The 19,975-nt window shown below is 41.7% G+C and overlaps 1 protein-coding gene across 1 annotated transcript; it reads left to right on the top strand.

The window, feature by feature from the left end:
- Positions 1-2,990: 2,990 nt before the first annotated feature.
- Positions 2,991-14,099, top strand: mylz3 (myosin, light polypeptide 3, skeletal muscle; the record flags this gene model as incomplete). The annotated part of the gene is made up of 6 exons (XM_080720406.1): positions 2,991-3,000; positions 3,963-4,007; positions 9,102-9,245; positions 11,945-12,115; positions 13,034-13,111; positions 13,679-14,099. 6 exons carry the CDS (start codon positions 2,991-2,993, stop codon positions 13,705-13,707), a joined length of 477 nt encoding a protein of 158 aa, XP_080576532.1. The 3' UTR covers positions 13,708-14,099.
- Positions 14,100-19,975: the final 5,876 nt, after the last annotated feature.

Genomic DNA, 19,975 nt, shown 5'->3' with positions numbered 1-19,975 from the left:
ATAACAGATAAAAAAAAAATCTCTTTCTCCAGATATTTTTTCCATTCAAGTGGATGGTAGGTACAGGTAACAAAAATATCTATCACAGATATTCTTTTTATCTGTGATGTATATCTTTTTTTTTATCTGTTATCCAGCCCAGTGGGAATGGGCCTTTAGAGGCAGAAATTGTGAAAATAGCCGATCCACATGCTCACAACGGCTCTCAACACGAGGCACTCTTTGGGAAACACTAGATCCTGGGTCTTCAACAGGGGGGTCCTCAGAGTTGCTTCAGGGGGGGGGGTCTGTCAAATCTTTGTGTGATAGGGTATACAAATGACCAGATACAGTAGGTGGGCTCCGGACCAGATCTGATCACTGAACAGCAAATAGACGTGAGGTTGACACAAGGTTAACGACGGCTCCAAGAATACACGTTGGGTCACAGAAGTGTCCCTAACCAGGGTTACCTTTGTAACTCTAATCTTTGCTATTGGCCGTGCCTGGAACAACATTGGGGTTCTGTGGACAAATAACTATAATTTTGGGGTGTCCTTGGCATGAAAAAGTTTGAGAACCACTGATTTAGAAGAAGGATTTATAGAATCGGGTAGGAAATATTCAAAGACTTTCACAGATTTGCGCGATTTTTCAAGAATAGATCTACAAGCTCACAGCTTGTAGATCTGAGTTTGTATATCTGCTATTTTTTAATAGTTAAAGCATAGAATAATGGTTAAATTGGTTAAAATCTAGAGTTACACAATTGCGTTCTGGGCCTAAATGGGTGTTTTTCAGGGGTCCTTGAAGGGGTGAAGGACCCCTGGGGGAAAATCAGTTTAACCCAATAGACCGGTACATCAGCTATTTGAAAATTGGCAATCTACTGTCCAATCCAATAACGCGCCGCACAAATATAAACTGAATATAAAAGTGACTGAGTGTGACACAGGGGCAGTCATTTCGGAAGCCACTACTTTAGACCACAGCTGAAATTACTTATTATTATTTTATTTTTTCACTAAAATGTGATAAAGCCACAAAAGCATTTCATAAATATCAGGCTACATTTCACTTAAACGCCAGAGCTTAACTCTGCATGTAAATAAGACTTTTTTTTAATTAATGTGAGAGATCATGCGCAATCTCCACAACCAATATATCATTTTGTAGCTATGATTCCCAGCTTTCAAATGAAATGAAAAAAGCCAAATGCATATTCATTTCGGGTTCCTGGACATGAAAACATTTGAGAACCATTTCTTTGATTCTGTAAAATTCTGCTGATATCACTGCAATTACTTCAAATACTTTCTATTTTCAGGCAACGGACTGGTCCCCCACTGCCTGCCTTGAAAAGTTGACTTAACTTCACTACAATTTAGTGTAGTTCTCCTTCCCCAACTTTCACACCAGAGATGGAACTAAGCCCCTTTTCAAGTAAAGATAGTGTAAATACAACATACTAGCTTTGAAAGTAATTGTTTTGGCCTATTCCACATTTGTTTTACATCTTAACTCGACTTATAAGCTGAACACAAAGGGTAGGCCTAGACAGAGCTGAGGCCAGGATAGTGACGATAATGATGAGATACAGGCCTAACCCAGTATTAAGCTGAACACCTACTTCATGTTCAATTCTTATCTCAACTGTAGTCTACTGTGAGTCTATAATGGATTTCCCCAAAGCCTACACTCTCAGAACCTGCTTTTACACTGAGTTTTGCCTTGTGTCTATTAACCATATGAGGGGGAGCTCTCTTACAGTTTAAAAATAGCTTTCGGAGTTAAGTCTCAAATAACCAAGGCCAGGAGCTGGAATGCGTTTTCCACCTTTCATATTATGTACGGTCAATTGCTCAATTTCCACCGCAGACAACTTTTGCATGGAGAATAAAAGTATTTATTTTTCAATGCCAGTGATAAGGAACCTTCAGTGCTGGAGGCAAGGAGTCTTGACACAGTTCCCCCAACAAGCCAACTAAAAATAACCCTGTCCCCTTCTAAAGGCCTTCTCCCACTGCTCAAGGGGACCCACAGCTCTCCTTTCTGCGTGCCCTAAGAAAGATATGGATGTTCCAGCGTGTCACCGGACCCTCCCCATTAGCATCCGTGACATCACGGACCCGGGATAAATAAGAGGGGGCTTGTGACCATGGCTCAGGACCACTCTCTCTTGGGACTCCGGCTTCTGTTCTTCCTTTCTTTCCTTCCGCACGTCCATCTTCAACTCTACAAAATGGTGTGTACCGTGTACCGAAATGGTGTACTTTTGCGTCTTGTTGGACGTTTTGGGTGTGGGGCTCGCTGAACCGGTGGAGTTACTACTTTTTTTGTGATTTGATTTGAACCAAAGCCGTTCTCTTTGGCATTGTTTTTTTTTTTTCTGAAGTTTTGTTGGCATCATTGAGGTTTCTTTGGTAGAATGGATAAATCAAGGCTGGAATTTTTCATCATTGCATTTAGGAAAAAAAAAGAAATCTGTTTCTCGGAGGATTCCTGTGGTTGAGTTGTTTATGAAGAAGACTTTGGGATGTATCACTTTCTCCTTAGCATTTCTGTAGACCTTTATCTGAATGGATGGACTTAATGTGTTTCTTTGATCCACCCACCGTCCAACGCGTTTGGCATTACAGTGCATTGTTTTTAGACAGTCCATAGTAGCTGCAATAACGTGTAACGTAGCGGCAGCTTAGTTTAAGAAATGAATACCAATTTAGTTCACATGGATATCACCTGCTTGTGCAGAGTTCATATGAAGGGACTATTCATTAATTCCACTGTTTTCTGTTCCCTGTGAATGGGTGTACTTGTGTGCATGCTCGTGTACCTGTGTATGTGTGTCGTGTGTGTGTGTGTGTGTGTGTGCGTTGCGTGCGTGCGTGCGTGCGTGCGTGTGTGTGTGTGTGTGTGTGTGTGTGTGTGTGTCACAGGCTGAGCCCGCCGCCGAGTTTACAGCAGAGCAGGTTGAGGGTAAGAACGGCCGTTGCGGGGGTTCGGGGACAATAATGGGGGACAGTAATTTATGCCAAAAATAGATCTGCAAGCTCACAACACGTCACGGATGTGACGTGTTGCTTGCCGATCTGCCATTTTTGGCATATATGACACCGTCGTTTGATGAAGTATAAGTAATAGTAATAATAATAATAATAATAATAATATGGTCCCCACTCCCTTGGGTTTTTTATTTATTTTTATTTTCATTTTTTTTCCATTACATTTTCAGTACATTTTCAGTACATGCTTAACTCTTAAGGCCATTCACACTGAACACTATAACTATGAAAAGAATACTTATAAAAATTGTCAACCGGATGGCAGTGTAATTTACACTGACTGTTAAAAATGATAATTTGTGATCCATGTACTTATTATAGTTATCGTGCACGGTGGGAATGACGCTTTAATTTAACCCATTAAGACCTGCGGACGATTCTACAAAATATCCTTTTTTTTTTTTAAAGTTTGAAAAGAAAAAGTGATTCTATGATCAGTGGTTCTCAAACCTTCTCATGTCAAGGACCACCCCTAAATTATATGCATCTCAAAATATGTTGTTCCAGGGACCCCCCCCCCAGGAGCAAAGATTTGAGTTTGAAGTTGAAATTGAAGATTTACAAGCTCATAGCGTGGCACTCGGTGCCGCGCTATGAGCTTGTATATCTGCCAAATAGCCAAAGTTTAAAATAATGGTTAAAGTGGATAAAAATGTGACACAGATGCGTTGCAGGTCTTGATGGGACACAAATGGACCCTCTAAAGTAAACACGGTCACTTTATACCGCGTATCATTCTAAAGAGTCTAAATGAGATGAACCCGGGTTTAGAGGCCCGCAAACAGGGTGCCATTCCTAGGACCCTGTCACAGCTCTCGAGGGGGATTTGTGTGTGCCAGTCCATTCTAATTCAGCTTGCTTCGCATGGCATCGTGCTTTCTTACGCCTTACCCCGCTAAACTTTTTAACTCTTGGCCGCAGCTGCACCTGCAGCAGATACAGGTTTCTCGGCAGACCAGATGGAGGGTAAGAAAAACTAACCATCCCTACGCGCTTTCCTCACTCACAACCACATTCTGCCAAAAATAGATCTGCCATTTTTGGCACGCTATCTCATTTCCATCAACAACTGCCCCATGTCGTCGCCGTCGGGGTGGAAACCTTGTATGTTCAAAACCGTTTGTTTTGTGTTTAGCGTTTTTTTTTAAATGATTCAAACGAGTGAAAACAGCCGATCTACACGCACACAACGCCTCGCGGTGCAAGGCGTTGTGTGCTTGTAGATCAGCTGTTTTCTCTACTTTTGTGCGACGGCCTTGTGTGATGAAGCAGGGCTTTACTTTGCGCAAAAGTGTACAAATTTGAAACTTGGAGATACGAGGTTTCAGCCCGACAGTGACGATATGTCCACATGTAACATTCATACTCCATGCTCAAACCAACACCTTCCTGTACTCACTACATGTACACAATTACGCAGTACAATGTAATTGTGAGGGCTGCGTAGTAATAATAATAATATGGTCCCCACTCCTTTGGGGTATTTTGTGTCATACATTTGCATATACGGGACATTTATCCTCTGCATTTGCCCATCCTATCTATTCATTAAGTCAGGGTTTAGTTTAAAAGAATACAACAAATAGTCAACATTTTTCTACAGAGACTAAAATCCTAAGATCCTGTGTTAGAGTGCCATTCACATTGAGCACTATAACCAAAGTTTAAATGAAGCATAGCTTTTATGCAGGACACGTGAGTCTCGCCTGCAGACAGTCAGATCCTTTCCTATTCCTCACCCACAGTCCTACTGATCATTTCATCACACTGGCATAATCCAATCGGAGCACACGCTCCGTAACGGAGGCTCCTTTAAATACGTCTTGCATTCACTATAGCTCTGCTTATCTTGGATCCGAACGAAGCTTCGGATCCGCTGCTGCTTAGCTACCTCCTCCACCCCAGCCTCCACCTTTCAATCAGAGTCTGGCATAGGCTCAAATACTTGTGATTTTATGTCTGCTGATTCAAGCTAATTATGTCAATGTATTGCTATTGTACTTTCTAGCTGCTTAGTTGCTTAGCGATACAATAGTTGCTTAGCCTTCGCTGATTTTGCATAGCAGCTGCTTGAACAACATTCAGGGAACATCTCCGAACGCGGAGCCCTTTTAACGCCAAGTCTAACCATGTTCCATTTGTTGCCATAAATGGTTAAATCTACTTTGACGCGAGTGTTCCTGACCAAACAATTAAAAGTATAGTTTTAAAAATCGTTCAAAGTCAAGTGGATGGCGGTGTTTACACTGACTAGTAAACACAATGCAATGGTGAACTATATAGTTATAGTTATCTTTATAGTTATCGTGGAATGTATCATTCTAAAGAGTCTAAATGAGATGAAACGGGCCCCCGGTTTAGAGGCCGGCACAGGGTGCCATTCCTAGGACCCTGTCCCAGCTGTCAAGTCTATTCTGAGCCAGCTTGGCCCACATGGCATCGTGTTCCTTACACCGCTAAACTTGTTAATCTCGGCGCGACGTTCAAGATGCAGTGCCTGTGGCATCTCCTTACACAGGGAATACAAACTCTGTCATCCCCTACAGTATATTCAAACAGCCACTGCCTAACTTAAGCACGGAAATCGCAGATTGAGGCTATTTTACGTCCGTGTATAATACTATATACGTACATACTAGTATACGTACATGTGTCCAATTTATATACTGTTGTATAAATCTGACTTAAAGCTCCGCTAACCTTTTTAAAATTGAATCAATTGTCTTTTCCATTGATTCGTATGGTAGAGTTTGTTATTATATTCGTATGGTAGAGTTTTGGCCTCATAGTTAACCACCTCAGGTCACTCACCCAACCATGTTGACATATTGATTTCTCTCGACCAAAGATGTATGGTCTGTATTGTCACTTTGACAGTGGAATACTTTTTCGTTCAAGCTCCCATCATGTGTAGTTTTCAGGAAAGGGAAGAAGAATAGTGAAAGAAAGAAAGAGCAAGGAAAACACAAGGTTTGGCCGTATAGATCAAAATGTGCTCATTGACATTACCGGTATGTTTGCTGTTTTTGAGTGTTTACTTAATTTTAGACTATACAGTTGGTAAAAAAAAAAGACAAAATAATAATCATCATTAGAGATCCCCGGAATAATCATCCGCCGTGTATTATTTATTTGGATTTAGATTTTAGATGAGCTTTTCAGCAGGTCTTTATATCTGCTGTAAACGGCAAAGCGCGCTTCGGCACATTAAGTGCCGCAGGTTTGCGAGTAGCTCCAGTAGCTCGCCGGTGCCAGTGGACTGCTGGCATGCTGGAAATGAAGAGGTGTGGATTTCACCGCCATCAGCATTCTTATGTATAACTCGAGCACAAGGCCTCCGTGCCCCTATATGGCTGAGGCTAGTCTGTCAGGACGTATCGGTTGTCCCTCCGTGTTGCACTAAAATGCTACCAAAATATGAGTGGCTGGGGAGGCGGGGTTTAGGGAGAACGGGTGTGTGGGGTGGCTGTGGGGCAGGTGGGACACAGCTGTTACGGCCGTTTGAAAAGCACATTAGACTGCAGGGGTCTTCAACGTTTTCAGATCAAGGACCCCTTAGCTGAGAGAGAGATGAAGCAGGGACCCCCACAACTTTTTCATAGATTCCATATACCGGTAGTTTCATCGTTTGACGGCACAATCAGTGTATTTGTCACTGTGTGCTTTCAGATATTTAACCACTTGAACCTTCAATACTTAATAAACTTGACCTTTCTCTCTGTACTTAGCCTGCTCTTTTTCCCCTCTACACCAAAGCTCTTTGCTAACTGCGAGGCGTTGTGAGCTTGTAGATCGGCTATTTTTGGCTAAAGTTCTCAGAATATGGACACTAGGGTTCAAGTGGTTATTATAGAAAAGGAGAAAAAAAAGTTTCTATCACTCAAAGATTTGGAGGACCCCCTGTAGTAACTCTGAGGACCCCCTAGGGGTCCCGGACCCCCTGTTGAAGACCCCTGCATTAGAGCATTAATCTCCCGAAAGATCAAAGTCAACCGCCATGCCCCAGTGGCTTCCATAATATTTTGCGTCCATCCTTTTGTTCTGGCCTTCCGCTCGCTACCGCTCTCCTCTCTGCGTTTATCCAGCTGTCGCTCCTGATTAGCTGGGGACAGGTGTGCTAAATGATGCAGCTTTGACAATGTTTGAGCCCCCCAATATAGCCTGACACCCCATACCTGGCATACTTGACCTTTTAGCACTGAACCGCTTTCAGTGGCGTTAAGTAACTAACGTTTAGTCAAGTACTGTGCTTGAGTACAATTTTGAGGTACTGCACCTCTGTACTTTTCACTTCTACTCCACTACATTTCAGGGAAATATTGTACTTTTACTCCACTACAATTATTTGAAAACTTTTACTAGTTACTAGTTACTTTGCAGATTTTGATTGTCATTACAAAACATGCGATTCATTCTGAGCTTGTAGATCTGCTATTTTCAAACGATTTGTATCATTTCTATACATTTGAAACCTTGACATTCTGCATAATGATTACTTTCAGCTTTTGGTACTTTAGGTACATTTGGATACCAATACTTTTGTACTTGTATTGAGTAAATGTAGAATTCCAGACTTTTACCACTAAAGGCTTTCATGGAAAGGAATGACAGCAGTGGTTCAGGGGCAGTGGTGGAAAAAGTACTCACATAATGTAGATCGTCTATTTTCAAATAGCCAAGGTATAAACTAGGGCTAAAGTGTTTTATGTATGTTTTATAATATTATATATGCAAAGTAACTAGTAACTAAAGTTTTCAAATAAATGTAGCAAAGTAAAAGTACAATATTTGGATCCGAGATGTAGTGGAGTAGAAGTAAAAGTATTGGGAATTGGAAACACTCAGTACAGATAACTCAAAATTGTACTCAAGTACAGTACTTAAGTAAATATACTTGGTTACTTTACAGCACTGTTCAGGGGAGGTTGTGTAGTTGGAAGGTTGTGGGGGTTAATCCCTGAGGCTCTTCTTGGCTTAGCGTTGTCCTTGATCGAGACACTGAACCAGGGGCGTCACAAGGGGTAGGAACGTTGGACTGAGTTACCAGGGCCCAAGGTGGAGGGGCCCTAGTAACTTTAGCTATTGAAAAATAGCAGATATACAAGCTCACAGTGCGGCACCGAGTGCCGCGCAGCGAGCTTGTAGATCTGATATTTTTGAAAAGTCGTGAAAATGTGCGCAAATCTTTGAATATATGTATTTTTTTAGTGAACATTTGTAACAAAAATGTTGCTTCTGGGGGGTCCCTGGAACTAAATATTTTGAGATGGGGGGGGGGGGGGTCCTTCACATGAAAAAGTTTGAGCATCACTGACATGGAAACATAGGTTTCTTGGCACACATTTTCACGATTTTTCAAAAATAGCAGATCTACAAGCTCGCAGCGCGGCACTCGGTGCCGCGCTGTGGGCTTGTATATCTGCTGTTTTTCAATAGTTAACATTCATGGGGGGGCCCGCAGTGAATCCTTGTACCAAGGGCCCAGAATTTGGTGTGACGCCCCTGCACTGAACCCCAACTACTCCTCTGCGAGCGCTGTTCAGTTAGTTAACCCCTGCTCCTAATGATGAGGATGGATTAAATGCAGAGGATGAATTCCAGGCACGTGCAGAGAGGAATAGGCACATGTATTTATTTATTCATTCATATGTTTCTCAGTTCAGTCTGGGACCCCAAAAGAGGAAATTGATTGTGTGACAGTCATAGCATAAACAGTAAAGTACACTGTTGCAATGTCCCATGGCAATACATACATACATAAACAAACACAGCACTGTACTCTACATACAGTAAATGCAATAATTATTTAATATATCACAAATGTACTCTTCTGTTTCTTCTTCTTCTTTTTGCTATATTTTAATCTGATATTCCTTTTTTAATTCCTTTTCTTTGAATAGTTTTTCTGTTTTTTTATTCGACATATTCGAAATAAACATAGCATAACTAAACTAAAAACCAAACAAATGTACTCTGTTGCAGATTTGCTCTCTTGAATTTTTGGAAATGTGTTTTTGCCGTGTTCTAACATGCCTGTGTCTTGTGTGTGTGTATGTCCAGACTTCAAGGAGGCCTTCGGTCTCTTCGACAGAGTCGGTGACAACCAGGTGGCCTTCAACCAGGTGGCTGACATCTGCAGGGCCCTGGGCCAGAACCCCACCAACAAGGAGGTCGCCGCCATCCTGGGAAACCCAACCGCTGATGGTGAGAGGCCACACACACACACACACACACACACTAGGGATTAGGGCAGGGGTCCTCAATAGGCGGACCGCGGTCCATGTCCGGACCCAGGCGCACCTCAGTCCGGACCGCGGCACATTTCTGAGAAATCTCCGCACAGTTGTATCTGACGATTGGACTGACTGTGTGATTTGTGTTTGTGTGTGCGTGGGTGTGTATGTGCTCATTCGCTCAAACACATACACAGGCTCACAAGACACACCCCGTCCCCTACGCCAATTTGCAAGCCCACAAAGCGTCGCGGGTGCAACGTGCTGTGGGCTTGTAGATCAAAGGTTTTCCTTCCCTCCGAAGCAGTCTACTCTCCATGCTGCTCCCCCCTCCCCTCCCCTCTCCACACACTCATGCCGCTCGCTGCCTGAAAAAGTTGCTAAAACCTCTTGGAAACCATTGCTCCCACTGGATTAATAACTTAGAGATCTTCTACCTTTGGCTGTTCAATTGGAGAGGACAACAGCAACACATAAATATCCACGATGTAAGGCTCCAACTGCTTGCATTAGACGAGAAATGGTCGCGAAACTCGCGATGCGTGATCATGCGTCTTTAACAATGTGATGTGTCGTCGCATATTATTGCCAGCTATCCTAGGCTGTGTTAGGTTAATAACTATGACTCGTTGACCCTGATTTGACTGGCCATTTGACACAGCACAGTCTGGCTTGTGCAGTACGTGTGTCAACTGAATGTCAAGTAATCCTCTCCCCCTCACGCTAAGTTTCACTTTATTTTCCATTCTGAACGACAAGCCTAATATTGCATTTATGCTCTTTAGTTTCCAATAATTAAAGTATAAGCCAGTGTTTTATTGCTACACAATAAATGTAAATAATGTAGCCTACTCTACATGCATAAATAATTATCCATTCATCCATCCATCCATCTTCAACCGCTTATCCAGCATCGGGTAGCAGGGGTAACAGTTCCAACTGAGATTTCCAAAGTTCCAAATAATAATAATAATAATTAAAATAAACAATTCTAATGATTATAATAAACATACATACATACAGTACATACTGTATTAATGTATCCGCCTTATTTCGCCTTCGCCTTTTTTTTTCGGACCCGGACCTGTTTCAAAAAAATATTTCTGGACCTTCAAGATTTGTATTTGAGGACCCCTGGATTAGGGTATTGCAACTTCTCACTTTGGGTGTGCACTGTGCAGACTAACGTGTCCATTTATTGCACTGACAACACAACACTCACACACACACACACACACACACACACACACACACACACACACACACACACACTAGGGCATACACCAAATATTCGAATATCAAAGTCACTATTCGATGTTGTTCACCGAAGTCGAATATTCGTTTTTTTTTTTTTTTTTTTTTTTTATAGTTTTCTCTTTAAAAAATATATAGTTTATAAAGCTTGGCTAGATAGGAAGTCATAAGAATGGGTTGTCAAGGCCCCTGGTGGATGAATTTGTTAATGCTCTATACCAGGGGTTCTCAAAACGTTCTAGGCCGTGACCCCCAAAATAAACATATTTGAACTGGGGACCCCCACCCTGACAAGCTCTTGGAATTGTAGGTATTACATTTAATGTGACTCGGTTCCGCAGATAAATATTGTGAAAATAGCAGATCTACATGCTCACAACGCCTCGCAACGCGAGGCGTTGTGAGCATGTAGATCTGCTATTTTCAAAATGTTCGCCTCTTGCTTACTTAATATTTGACAGTTTGTCCAGTCTAATATTTGACAGTTTGTCCAGTCCTGTCGAATATTCGAATACTTTGAGGTCGAATAATTCGAATACTAAAAATCACTATTCGTGAATGCCCTACTAGGGATAGGACGATATGCGATATTATTGTGAACTTGTAGATGTGCTATTTTTTGGCAAACGTTCCACCCCAGGATAATGGATTTTGATTGTCGCGATAATATCGTAAATTTCTTTTGTCACAATAATCGTGATATGAATGTTTCATATCGTCCCATCCCTAACACACACACACGGGCACACTTCTCATTGTGCACATTGAAAGGAACAACACTGGACTATATCGTTGTCAGGCAGAAACCTAAATCTTCTTTTTTTGTTTTCATCTTTTAATGTATTCTTTCATAAATAAATGCCGTTTTATACGTTGTCATTTTGACAGTGTCAAGCTCACTGTGTTGCATCAAGATGCATTGTGAGCTTGTAGATCTGCTATTCTTGCAACAACAACAAAAAAGAATAGCAAAATAGGGTGCCAGGTTGAAAGTGGTTAGGTCTGTCTGTGTATTTTATGAATAATCAACCACTGAAAAGTATTAATTAAAGCTTATGGCTAAATAACTACATTGGATCATCCATATCATTATTGCAATTATTTAAGTAACCGTTTTGGACATTCGTGTTTGAGCTTTCTGCCGGACAGTGATGATATCACAGATAAAACTTTCGCAGCGTTGTCTCTGCGTAAAAGCTATCTTGGTTTAGTATAATGTCTAATGTCAAAAGGCCCAGTGTTGAGTGAGTGACTAAAGTATATTGACAGCATCATATAATTGTGCTCAATGCTCAGCCCAGTACATGTACACAAGCGTTTTAATGGCCTTGCTCTCCATCAAACACGTTCCAATCTGTGCTCTTTGTGTGCCGCGGCGTGCGCTCAACAACGGCTCTCTCTCTCCTCCGTCAACAGACATGGCCAACAAGAGGATTAACTTTGACGCTTTCCTGCCCATGCTGAAGAAGGTCGACTCCTCTCCCAAGGGAACAGTCGACGACTACGTTGAGGGTCTGAGGGTCTTCGACAAGGAGGGCAACGGCACAGTCATGGGCGCTGAGCTGCGTATCGTGCTGTCCACCCTGGGTGAGTCTCAAGTGTCTCGGGGCGGACCAGGGGCCAAAATTAAAGACGCGTGATACAAATATAGGCCGGCTTAGGCACGCACAACTTGCTTGCCGTGTGTGTCTTGGGCAGGGGTCATCAATATGTCCATACACGGACAAACGTGTCCGTGGCAAGACCAGTCCTTGTCCGTGCCAAATTTTAGATTATGGTTTTACATGAGATTATATTGTTCTTATTTTGATCATACATTTTCCAGTCTCCAGATTTTCTTCAGAATATGATATATATAATAAGATTTACTATGGCACACTAGGACTCCACCAGTACAGTGGTTTCTCAAACTTTATATTCTCAAGGAGACCATAACTGTGAGGTTCCATTGTACACTCTCTCAGAGTTACAGACCTGTAGTGGTCCATTTGGACCACCTTCAAGCAAACCTGAAGGTCCCCCCTAGGGCTGTCACGATATGACATTTTACATGACGATTAATTGTCACTCAAATAATTGGCGATTAACGATTTAATTGTGTTTTTGTCGTTGATAATTACATTTCTGTTTGGCTTTTAGGTTTTGAAGTTGTACATGGTAGATATGACACATAACCTAAATATACAAAGAAATTACTGACATATTTGACAACTTACTACTTAAAAAATAACATTGATAGTGGAAATAGCCGATCTACAAGCTCACAAGTGAGCTTGTAGACAAAATAATTGCGATAATGTCCCCCCCACCCCCCCCCCCCCCACCCACCCCGCTTTGAGGACCTCAGCATTCGTAGTATACATTTAGGGCTGGCTCTGTTTCTGGCTCCACGGCAAAAATAGAATTTTGACAGAAATGCCCGCCACAAGCCGGCAGGGCAATGAACCCTGCTCTTGTGACATGGCTCCTTATGTGACATGGCTCCTTGTATGTGTGTGTCCACAGGAGAGAAGATGTCAGAGAAGGAGATTGACGAGCTGATGGCAGGACAGGAGGACGAGAACGGCAGTGTGCACTACGAGGGTAAGCTTTCACCATTCCATATATGGACACTTCCTCGTCGGGGCACACCACCACCGTACACATACAGTAGTGATGAGAGCAAATACCGTTAAGATACAGCTACCTTTTATCCTGCCATTTGCCCAGTCCTTTTCATACAGATGATGCATGATGAGATATCGATTTGGGAGATATATCATTATATAATGTAATGAATATCGATATGCGTAAAATACATATATCATCAAGGACTGGACACACATGCCCCCAGTGTTGGAGAAGTTATGCATTTTATTGCTTTTGCCAAACATTTTCAACTGAATCATAAAATGCCATATTATGACATGTTAGACTAGATGAAACATAAAAAAAAAAGCCTAACTTCAGAAATATTTTTGAAACTTCATTTTATTTTCATCTCTTCACCTCGCCTTCATGTAAAAAATGAATGATTAATGATTATCATAATCCATTACATCGATTAGTTCAATTAACTGCCTCACCCCTCATCACGAAGTTGTTCATTGTAAACAACATCTCACGTGCGTCTCCCTCTTCTTCGCCCTCTTCTTTGCCCTCTTCCCGCAGCTTTCGTCAAGCATATCATGTCTGTGTAAAGAGAAGAGTGAGGACGTGCTGGGGGCGGCTGTAGCGCCCTCTGCAGGCCGCCCAGGACGGTGTCAGGACATCGCACCGTTTTTTAAAGACCAACCCAGGAAAGAAAAAGGACTATGTACAAGGGATGTTGAAGCCAAGCAATTCTTGTTTATTTTTATTTTGTGAAGTTCGTCTCTCGAAACCACCTCCTCCTCCTCCCCCTCTCTCTCGCTCTGGACATCGCCATCGACACCTCCTCTCCGTCGTTGTAGAGCCACCACCACACCCGCCGCCACCCGCCTGACCTCTCTCTCTCTCCCCACTTCCCACCGGGGCGTGTCACCGCCCGCCGTCATGGGGTGAGGAACGGGGGAAGGAGGATTCGCCGCTCATCAAGTGGGGGATGAGCCCTCCGTCCCACCAGCCACCGCATCCAGTCACATCCCCTGGCCCAGCTACGCCAAAGGCGCTGGAGGAAACGGCCCGTGTGCAACCGACCGCCAAACCCTACCCCGACCCCCCCCCCCCCCCCCCCTTTACTTATCTCCGATCTATCTCTCTCTCTCTGCGACGAGGGGAAACAAAGTTTTATTTATTTTCACTCATTTCTCATTTCAGAAATAAACTTTTCCAAAAGTACCATCCCATCCGGGTTGATTGTTGGTCTTTTTCATTGTTCTCGTTGAAGGTGTGATGCAGAGTAGTTTTGCAATATGGATATATTGTTGTTTTGGTGCTAGCTTGATTTCAGTTCAGTTTTACAAATGCATAAGTTGTTTTAGTCTTCAGATTTGACTTGTTTTAGTTTAATAGTTTAGCTTTGATTTTATAGAAGCAGAAAAGGGTAGGATGAAAGAATGCATCAGATATGATGGTGAAGAGAAACTAAAACAAAGATGAGTTTGCATGCAAGTCCATTTTGCTTTAGGTAGTTTTAGTTATTGTTGCATTGTTCGTTTTAGTTCTCATTTAGTATTTTAGTTTTTTGCCATTTAGTTGTAGTCTTCATCACATAATAACTGGTGTAATGAAGTGAAGGCTTGTCAGATGTAGCCTCGGAAACCCAGGCTTCATTGGGCGCTCGGAAGATGTGACTTGTAGGTGTGAGGTTAATTTAGAAGAGATGACATACATAAATAGCAGCTCTGAGAGAAGAGGCTAGAGTCACACATTACTTCAATGAACCCAGCAGATATTATTTGGTTTAAAGAGACACGTGATGCCTTTTTTTTATCGCGAAGGTCAGTCTTGTACTCTAATACTTATTTAAATATACTTATTTTGATTTATTTAAAGACTCCGTAAGCTGAAATTGAGTTGACTGTCTACACCAAATCTCACAACTGTGAGCTTGTAGATTAGATATTTATTGGCCTCACATCAGTAATAATACAGGAGTAACAAAGTATTGTATCACTTGACTTTTACAAATTGGGGAATATTAATTATGGTGTCAATTAACGCATTTGTTTTAGAAGCGCTTTTTGCTAATAGCTTGTTTATGAATCCATTTATAAGATAGGTTGAGAGTTAAAAAACACCATAAGTTCAACAGTGCACATCCTATACAATAACATGCACTATGCAGAAACAAAATACACAAGTCCCTAGTGTCATTAGCCTACAATATCCCAAGCAATGTATAGCATATATGCAATCACAGTAGTATCTATGCCTGGCTATAAGCCTTAGGTATTCTAAAGTGTTACCAGTCATTTTCATTTGACTGCTGTTGTTTCAAAACTGGGTGGCCCGTGAAGATGGACAGCAAGTGCACCACATATAACCTTACAACCTTACCGTCATAGCGCTGTAATTGCTCCACCGTGCACTTAACAACTTATCAGTTGACAAATAGACAATTATAGTTCAAATCAATGAGACACGGGTACTAGAGCGTCACAGACAATAGATTGCCTTTTATTCATAAGGTGCCAGATAAAACTATAGTGACTACAGTTCGACGCCAAGTGCATCTTCATCAGAGTCATAGACCCCTATTCCACCAAAATAACTTTGGGTCTAGAACTGCTTGCGTTATAGATTCTTGGAACCTTGGTGGTGCTTTCACGTAACCGGCGTCCGTTTTTTGGTTCCAGTTCCGAACCAACTTTTAGGGTTCTGAACCAATTCGTTTTCAGTGGAAAAACTCTGAACTGGTTCAATGTTAGGCAGGAAGAAAGAACTGAGCCGCTTCAACCCTGGTGGAAAAGGGGCCATACTGTATTTTAGTATGAGCTATGCCCAGGGGCGTCACAAGGGGTAGGAAAGTGGGACTGAGTTACTGGGGCCCAAGGTGGAGGGGCCCTAATAAATGTATCTATTGAAAAATAGCAGATATACAAGCTCACAGCGCGGCACCGAGTGCCGCGCTGCGAGCTTGTAGATCTGCTGTTTTTGAAAAGCTGTGAAAATGTGTGAAAATCTTTGAATATATGTATTTTTTAAGCGAACATTTCTAACTCAAATTTTGCTTCTGGGGGGGTCCCTGGAACTAAATATTTTGAGATCGGGGTCCGTGGGCCAAATACATATCATCTTGGGGGTCCTTGACATAGGTTTCTTGCACACATTTTCACGATTTTTCAAAAATAGCAGACATACAAGCTCGCAGCTGTGAGCTTGTATATCTGCTATTTTTCAATAGTTAACATTCATGGGGGGCCCGCAGTGAATCCTTGTACCCAGGGCCCAGAATTTGGTGTGACGCCCCTGGCTATGCCTCTGATATAGTAATAGTTCAAATGGAACACGTGTCAAGCTGATTGTTACGTGTTTTCATGGGTCTTTATTGAACCGAGAGAGATGTGTTAACACCACTGTGACACAAATGTTCTCCTGCTGGAAAATAACCCATGACGTATAGGAATGTGTATGCCTATACATACAGTACTCTACACACACACACACACACACACACACACACACACACACACACACACACACACACACACACACACACACACACACACACACACACACACACACACACACACACACACACCTGTGTACAACAGTCATGGGAGCCCACCAAAATAGGACCAAGCAAACCTCACATTCCATAGCTGGCACGTTGGTGGCCACTAAACAGACGAACCCCAGCCTAGCGTTCCTATTCTGGAATGAACGTCAACCGAAGATTGTGAGCATATGAGATTTGGTTTATGGGGGGAAAAGGAACAGACCTAGCATAGAACCCTGGGGGACTCCGGTCAAGTATAGGGTTTAAGTGGTTAATAGACTTCACAATGCTTTGTATTGTGAGGCTCCTCCTCTACCAGAAGAAAGCACAGCTTGGTTGTCATGAGAGCTAGAATGAAACGCATAACCTATGCTGCAAGTGTTGGAGTGTGGGATGGTCATGCATGCAAGTCATCATTGGTGAAAACTAATAGTAACATGACAGACTGTAAATGCACAAACAAAGGTGGAATAATATACATAATGGTTATGTAGAACAGGGATTTTCAAAGTGGGTGCCGGGGCGCCCTGGGGTACCCCTGGCAGTCCAGGGGTTCCGCGAGATAATTTGATAATATTTGGAATTTATTCGGAAAGAATATTTACTATCATTTTGAACTTAAAGTACAAAGTTATTTGCAGTCAGTTCTAACCAAATGGCTATCATCTTAACGTTTTCCTCCATACAATATGGCATAAATATTACGTGCTGGGAGTGAAATTAATATAATGTAGGGGTGCCTCGGATGAAAAAAAATATTTATAGGGGGGCCCTGAACCAAAAAGGCTTGGGAACCCCTGATGTAGAAAATGCAATACAATGTAGCCTACTCAAACCAAGGGAACAACTACAACTGGAAGCTGAATTCTTTAAGTAGTGAATAGTTGGTGTAATAATTGAGACAGTTCATACAATATGCCTATTATGCCACAGAGAGGTGGTAACAGAGATAGAATCCTTCTCCAGAGGAAGTTGTAAATACACTCCCATGAATGTCATGTGTAGGCCTACTGTGGTGTCACTGGGTGTAAATTGCATTTATGTGATTGTGGCTCCCCCTGCTGGTATAGACTATAGTCTATAGTCTATGGCAGGGGTCTTCAACGTTTTCAGGCCGGGGACCCCCAAACTGATGGGGAGATGGAGCAGGGACCCCCTACCACCTCGTAGGGTGGGGGGGGTCGGGGCTACGACATATTTTTTATTTTAAACATGTACAAGTTACAGCGAGCAGTACCACTACCATTTCTAAACATAGTATTAACTGAGAAGAACCAATGTCAATAATATCAACAATCTGTCAATTGCATAGTAATCATGTATTCAAGCTATTCAAAATGGATAGAATCATTATTTATTTTTTTACATAAATGTGAAAAATGGCAAAAAAAAAAATGGAAAAAAAAAAAAAAAACATTTTTTGAAATCTTTTTTTTTTTTAAGCAATAATTTCGCGGACCCCCTGCAGTACCTCCGCGGACCCCCTAGGGGTCGCGGACCCCCTGTTGAAGACCCCTGGTCTATGGTTTAGAATATTGTTGTCCTTGAAACAATATGTTATGACTATAATGTATTTCTCCTTTATTTAACCGGGTGAGATGGTGAGATCTCTTTTACATCTCTTTGACCAACGATGAGCAAAAATACATTACACTTTTTTGATACAAACTCAAGTAAAACAGCTGTCAGGTATTACATTTAATCTTTATTTTTGAGCGCTCCATAGCATGGCCGTGTGTGTGTGTCTGTAGCCTGTACATGTCATGTTTTGCCATATTGTGTGTGTGTGTGTGTGTGTGTGTGTGTGTGTGTGTGTGTGTGTGTGTGTGTGTGTGTGTGTGTGTGTGTATGTGTGTGTGTGTGTGTGTGTGTGTGTGTGTGTGTCTGTCTGTCTGTCTGTCTGTCTGTCTGTCTGTCTGTCTGTCTGTCTGTCTGTCTGTCTGTCTGTCTGTCTGTCTGTCTGTCTGTGTGTGTGTGTGTGTGTGTGTGTGTGTGTGTGTGTGTGTGTGTGTGTGTGTGTGTGTGTAGCCTGTACATCCTAGACTTAAATCCTAGTCTGAAGACGTTATGCAAGCACGACCACCGCTCACTTCACACTGGGTGTGATTTATTTTATCACTGATTCTTGAGAGTCGGGACAAAACACTTTCTGAAAATCTTTTTTTGAAAATTCACACTATGTTGATGAAAGTTATATATTCACAAAGATACAAATCTGAGCTATTTAACCATGTAAAGGTGCAGGCTGTAGGTTAAAAAACCTTTTTAACAAATTCACATGTTTACCTTAAACACCTGATTTGTGGCAACTCCGTCGGACACAATATAAACTATAAAATGTATAATTATTCTAGCCCAACAAGATTCTTATGTTCTGATATATGTTGTAATAGTGTTTAGTTACTCTGATATGCAATGAAAAATAATATATAAACTTAATTTCACACTGTTTTGAATACACAGATTTTCAAAAGATTTGTATATTCAAACTTTATCTTTTATTTTGCCATTATAGAAAGGAATTCTCTAAGTAAATAAGACACAAGATGATGTAGATCTGATGATCCTTTATTACATACATTAAGTGCATGAGTTCAATTCAATATATAATATATATTCAAAATTCAGTAAAACATTCAGTAGTTGCGACCGTAGGTCGCATTTACTACCAAAACCTCCACCGGCTGTCCGTCTGTCTGTCCGTCACACACGTCACACGTCACACTTTTGCCCTGCTCATATCTCCACAACCGTTGCCCCCATCCATGCCAAATTTGGAACACACACTCCTTACCTGCCAAACTACAACCTCCAAGGAATGTTTTTCGTGCAAAAGATTTTGGAAAAACAAATTTTTGCCCTATTTGTGGTAGGGCAAAAATAGAGAAAATAGTACCATGCTGATTTTCTCTGTATTGTTCCAATTTTAGTCCAAAATCAGCATCATGTGGCCAACACAACTATGATGAGAACCATGTAGAGTCAATCCAATTCAAACCAATTTTAGTACCACTTTATCTCATGGTTCCAACTCATATATATATATATATATATATATATATATATATATATATACCGGTATATATATAGTGTCAACAGAATATAGCCTCACGTAGCCCATGAGTCTCCTAGTGGTTTTGAACCCAAAGGTAAAACTAAATGAAAGACCCCTGCAGGGATTGAACAAACAACCTCCTGGTATCAACGCCTATGTCTTAACCTCTACCCCATCAAGGTATACCCTTCACAATACTCTTTACATGTTTTTCAATATAAGAACCAGATAAAAGATGGAGAAATACACCTAGTGGTTTTGAACCCAAAGG

This window comes from Nannobrachium achirus (assembly GCF_963921795.1).
Source record: "Nannobrachium achirus genome assembly, chromosome: 24".
In the NCBI taxonomy this organism is placed as follows: domain Eukaryota; kingdom Metazoa; phylum Chordata; class Actinopteri; order Myctophiformes; family Myctophidae; genus Nannobrachium; species Nannobrachium achirus.
The sequence above is the reverse complement of the archived record's forward strand: the minus strand, read 5'-3'. Positions and strand labels throughout refer to the sequence as shown.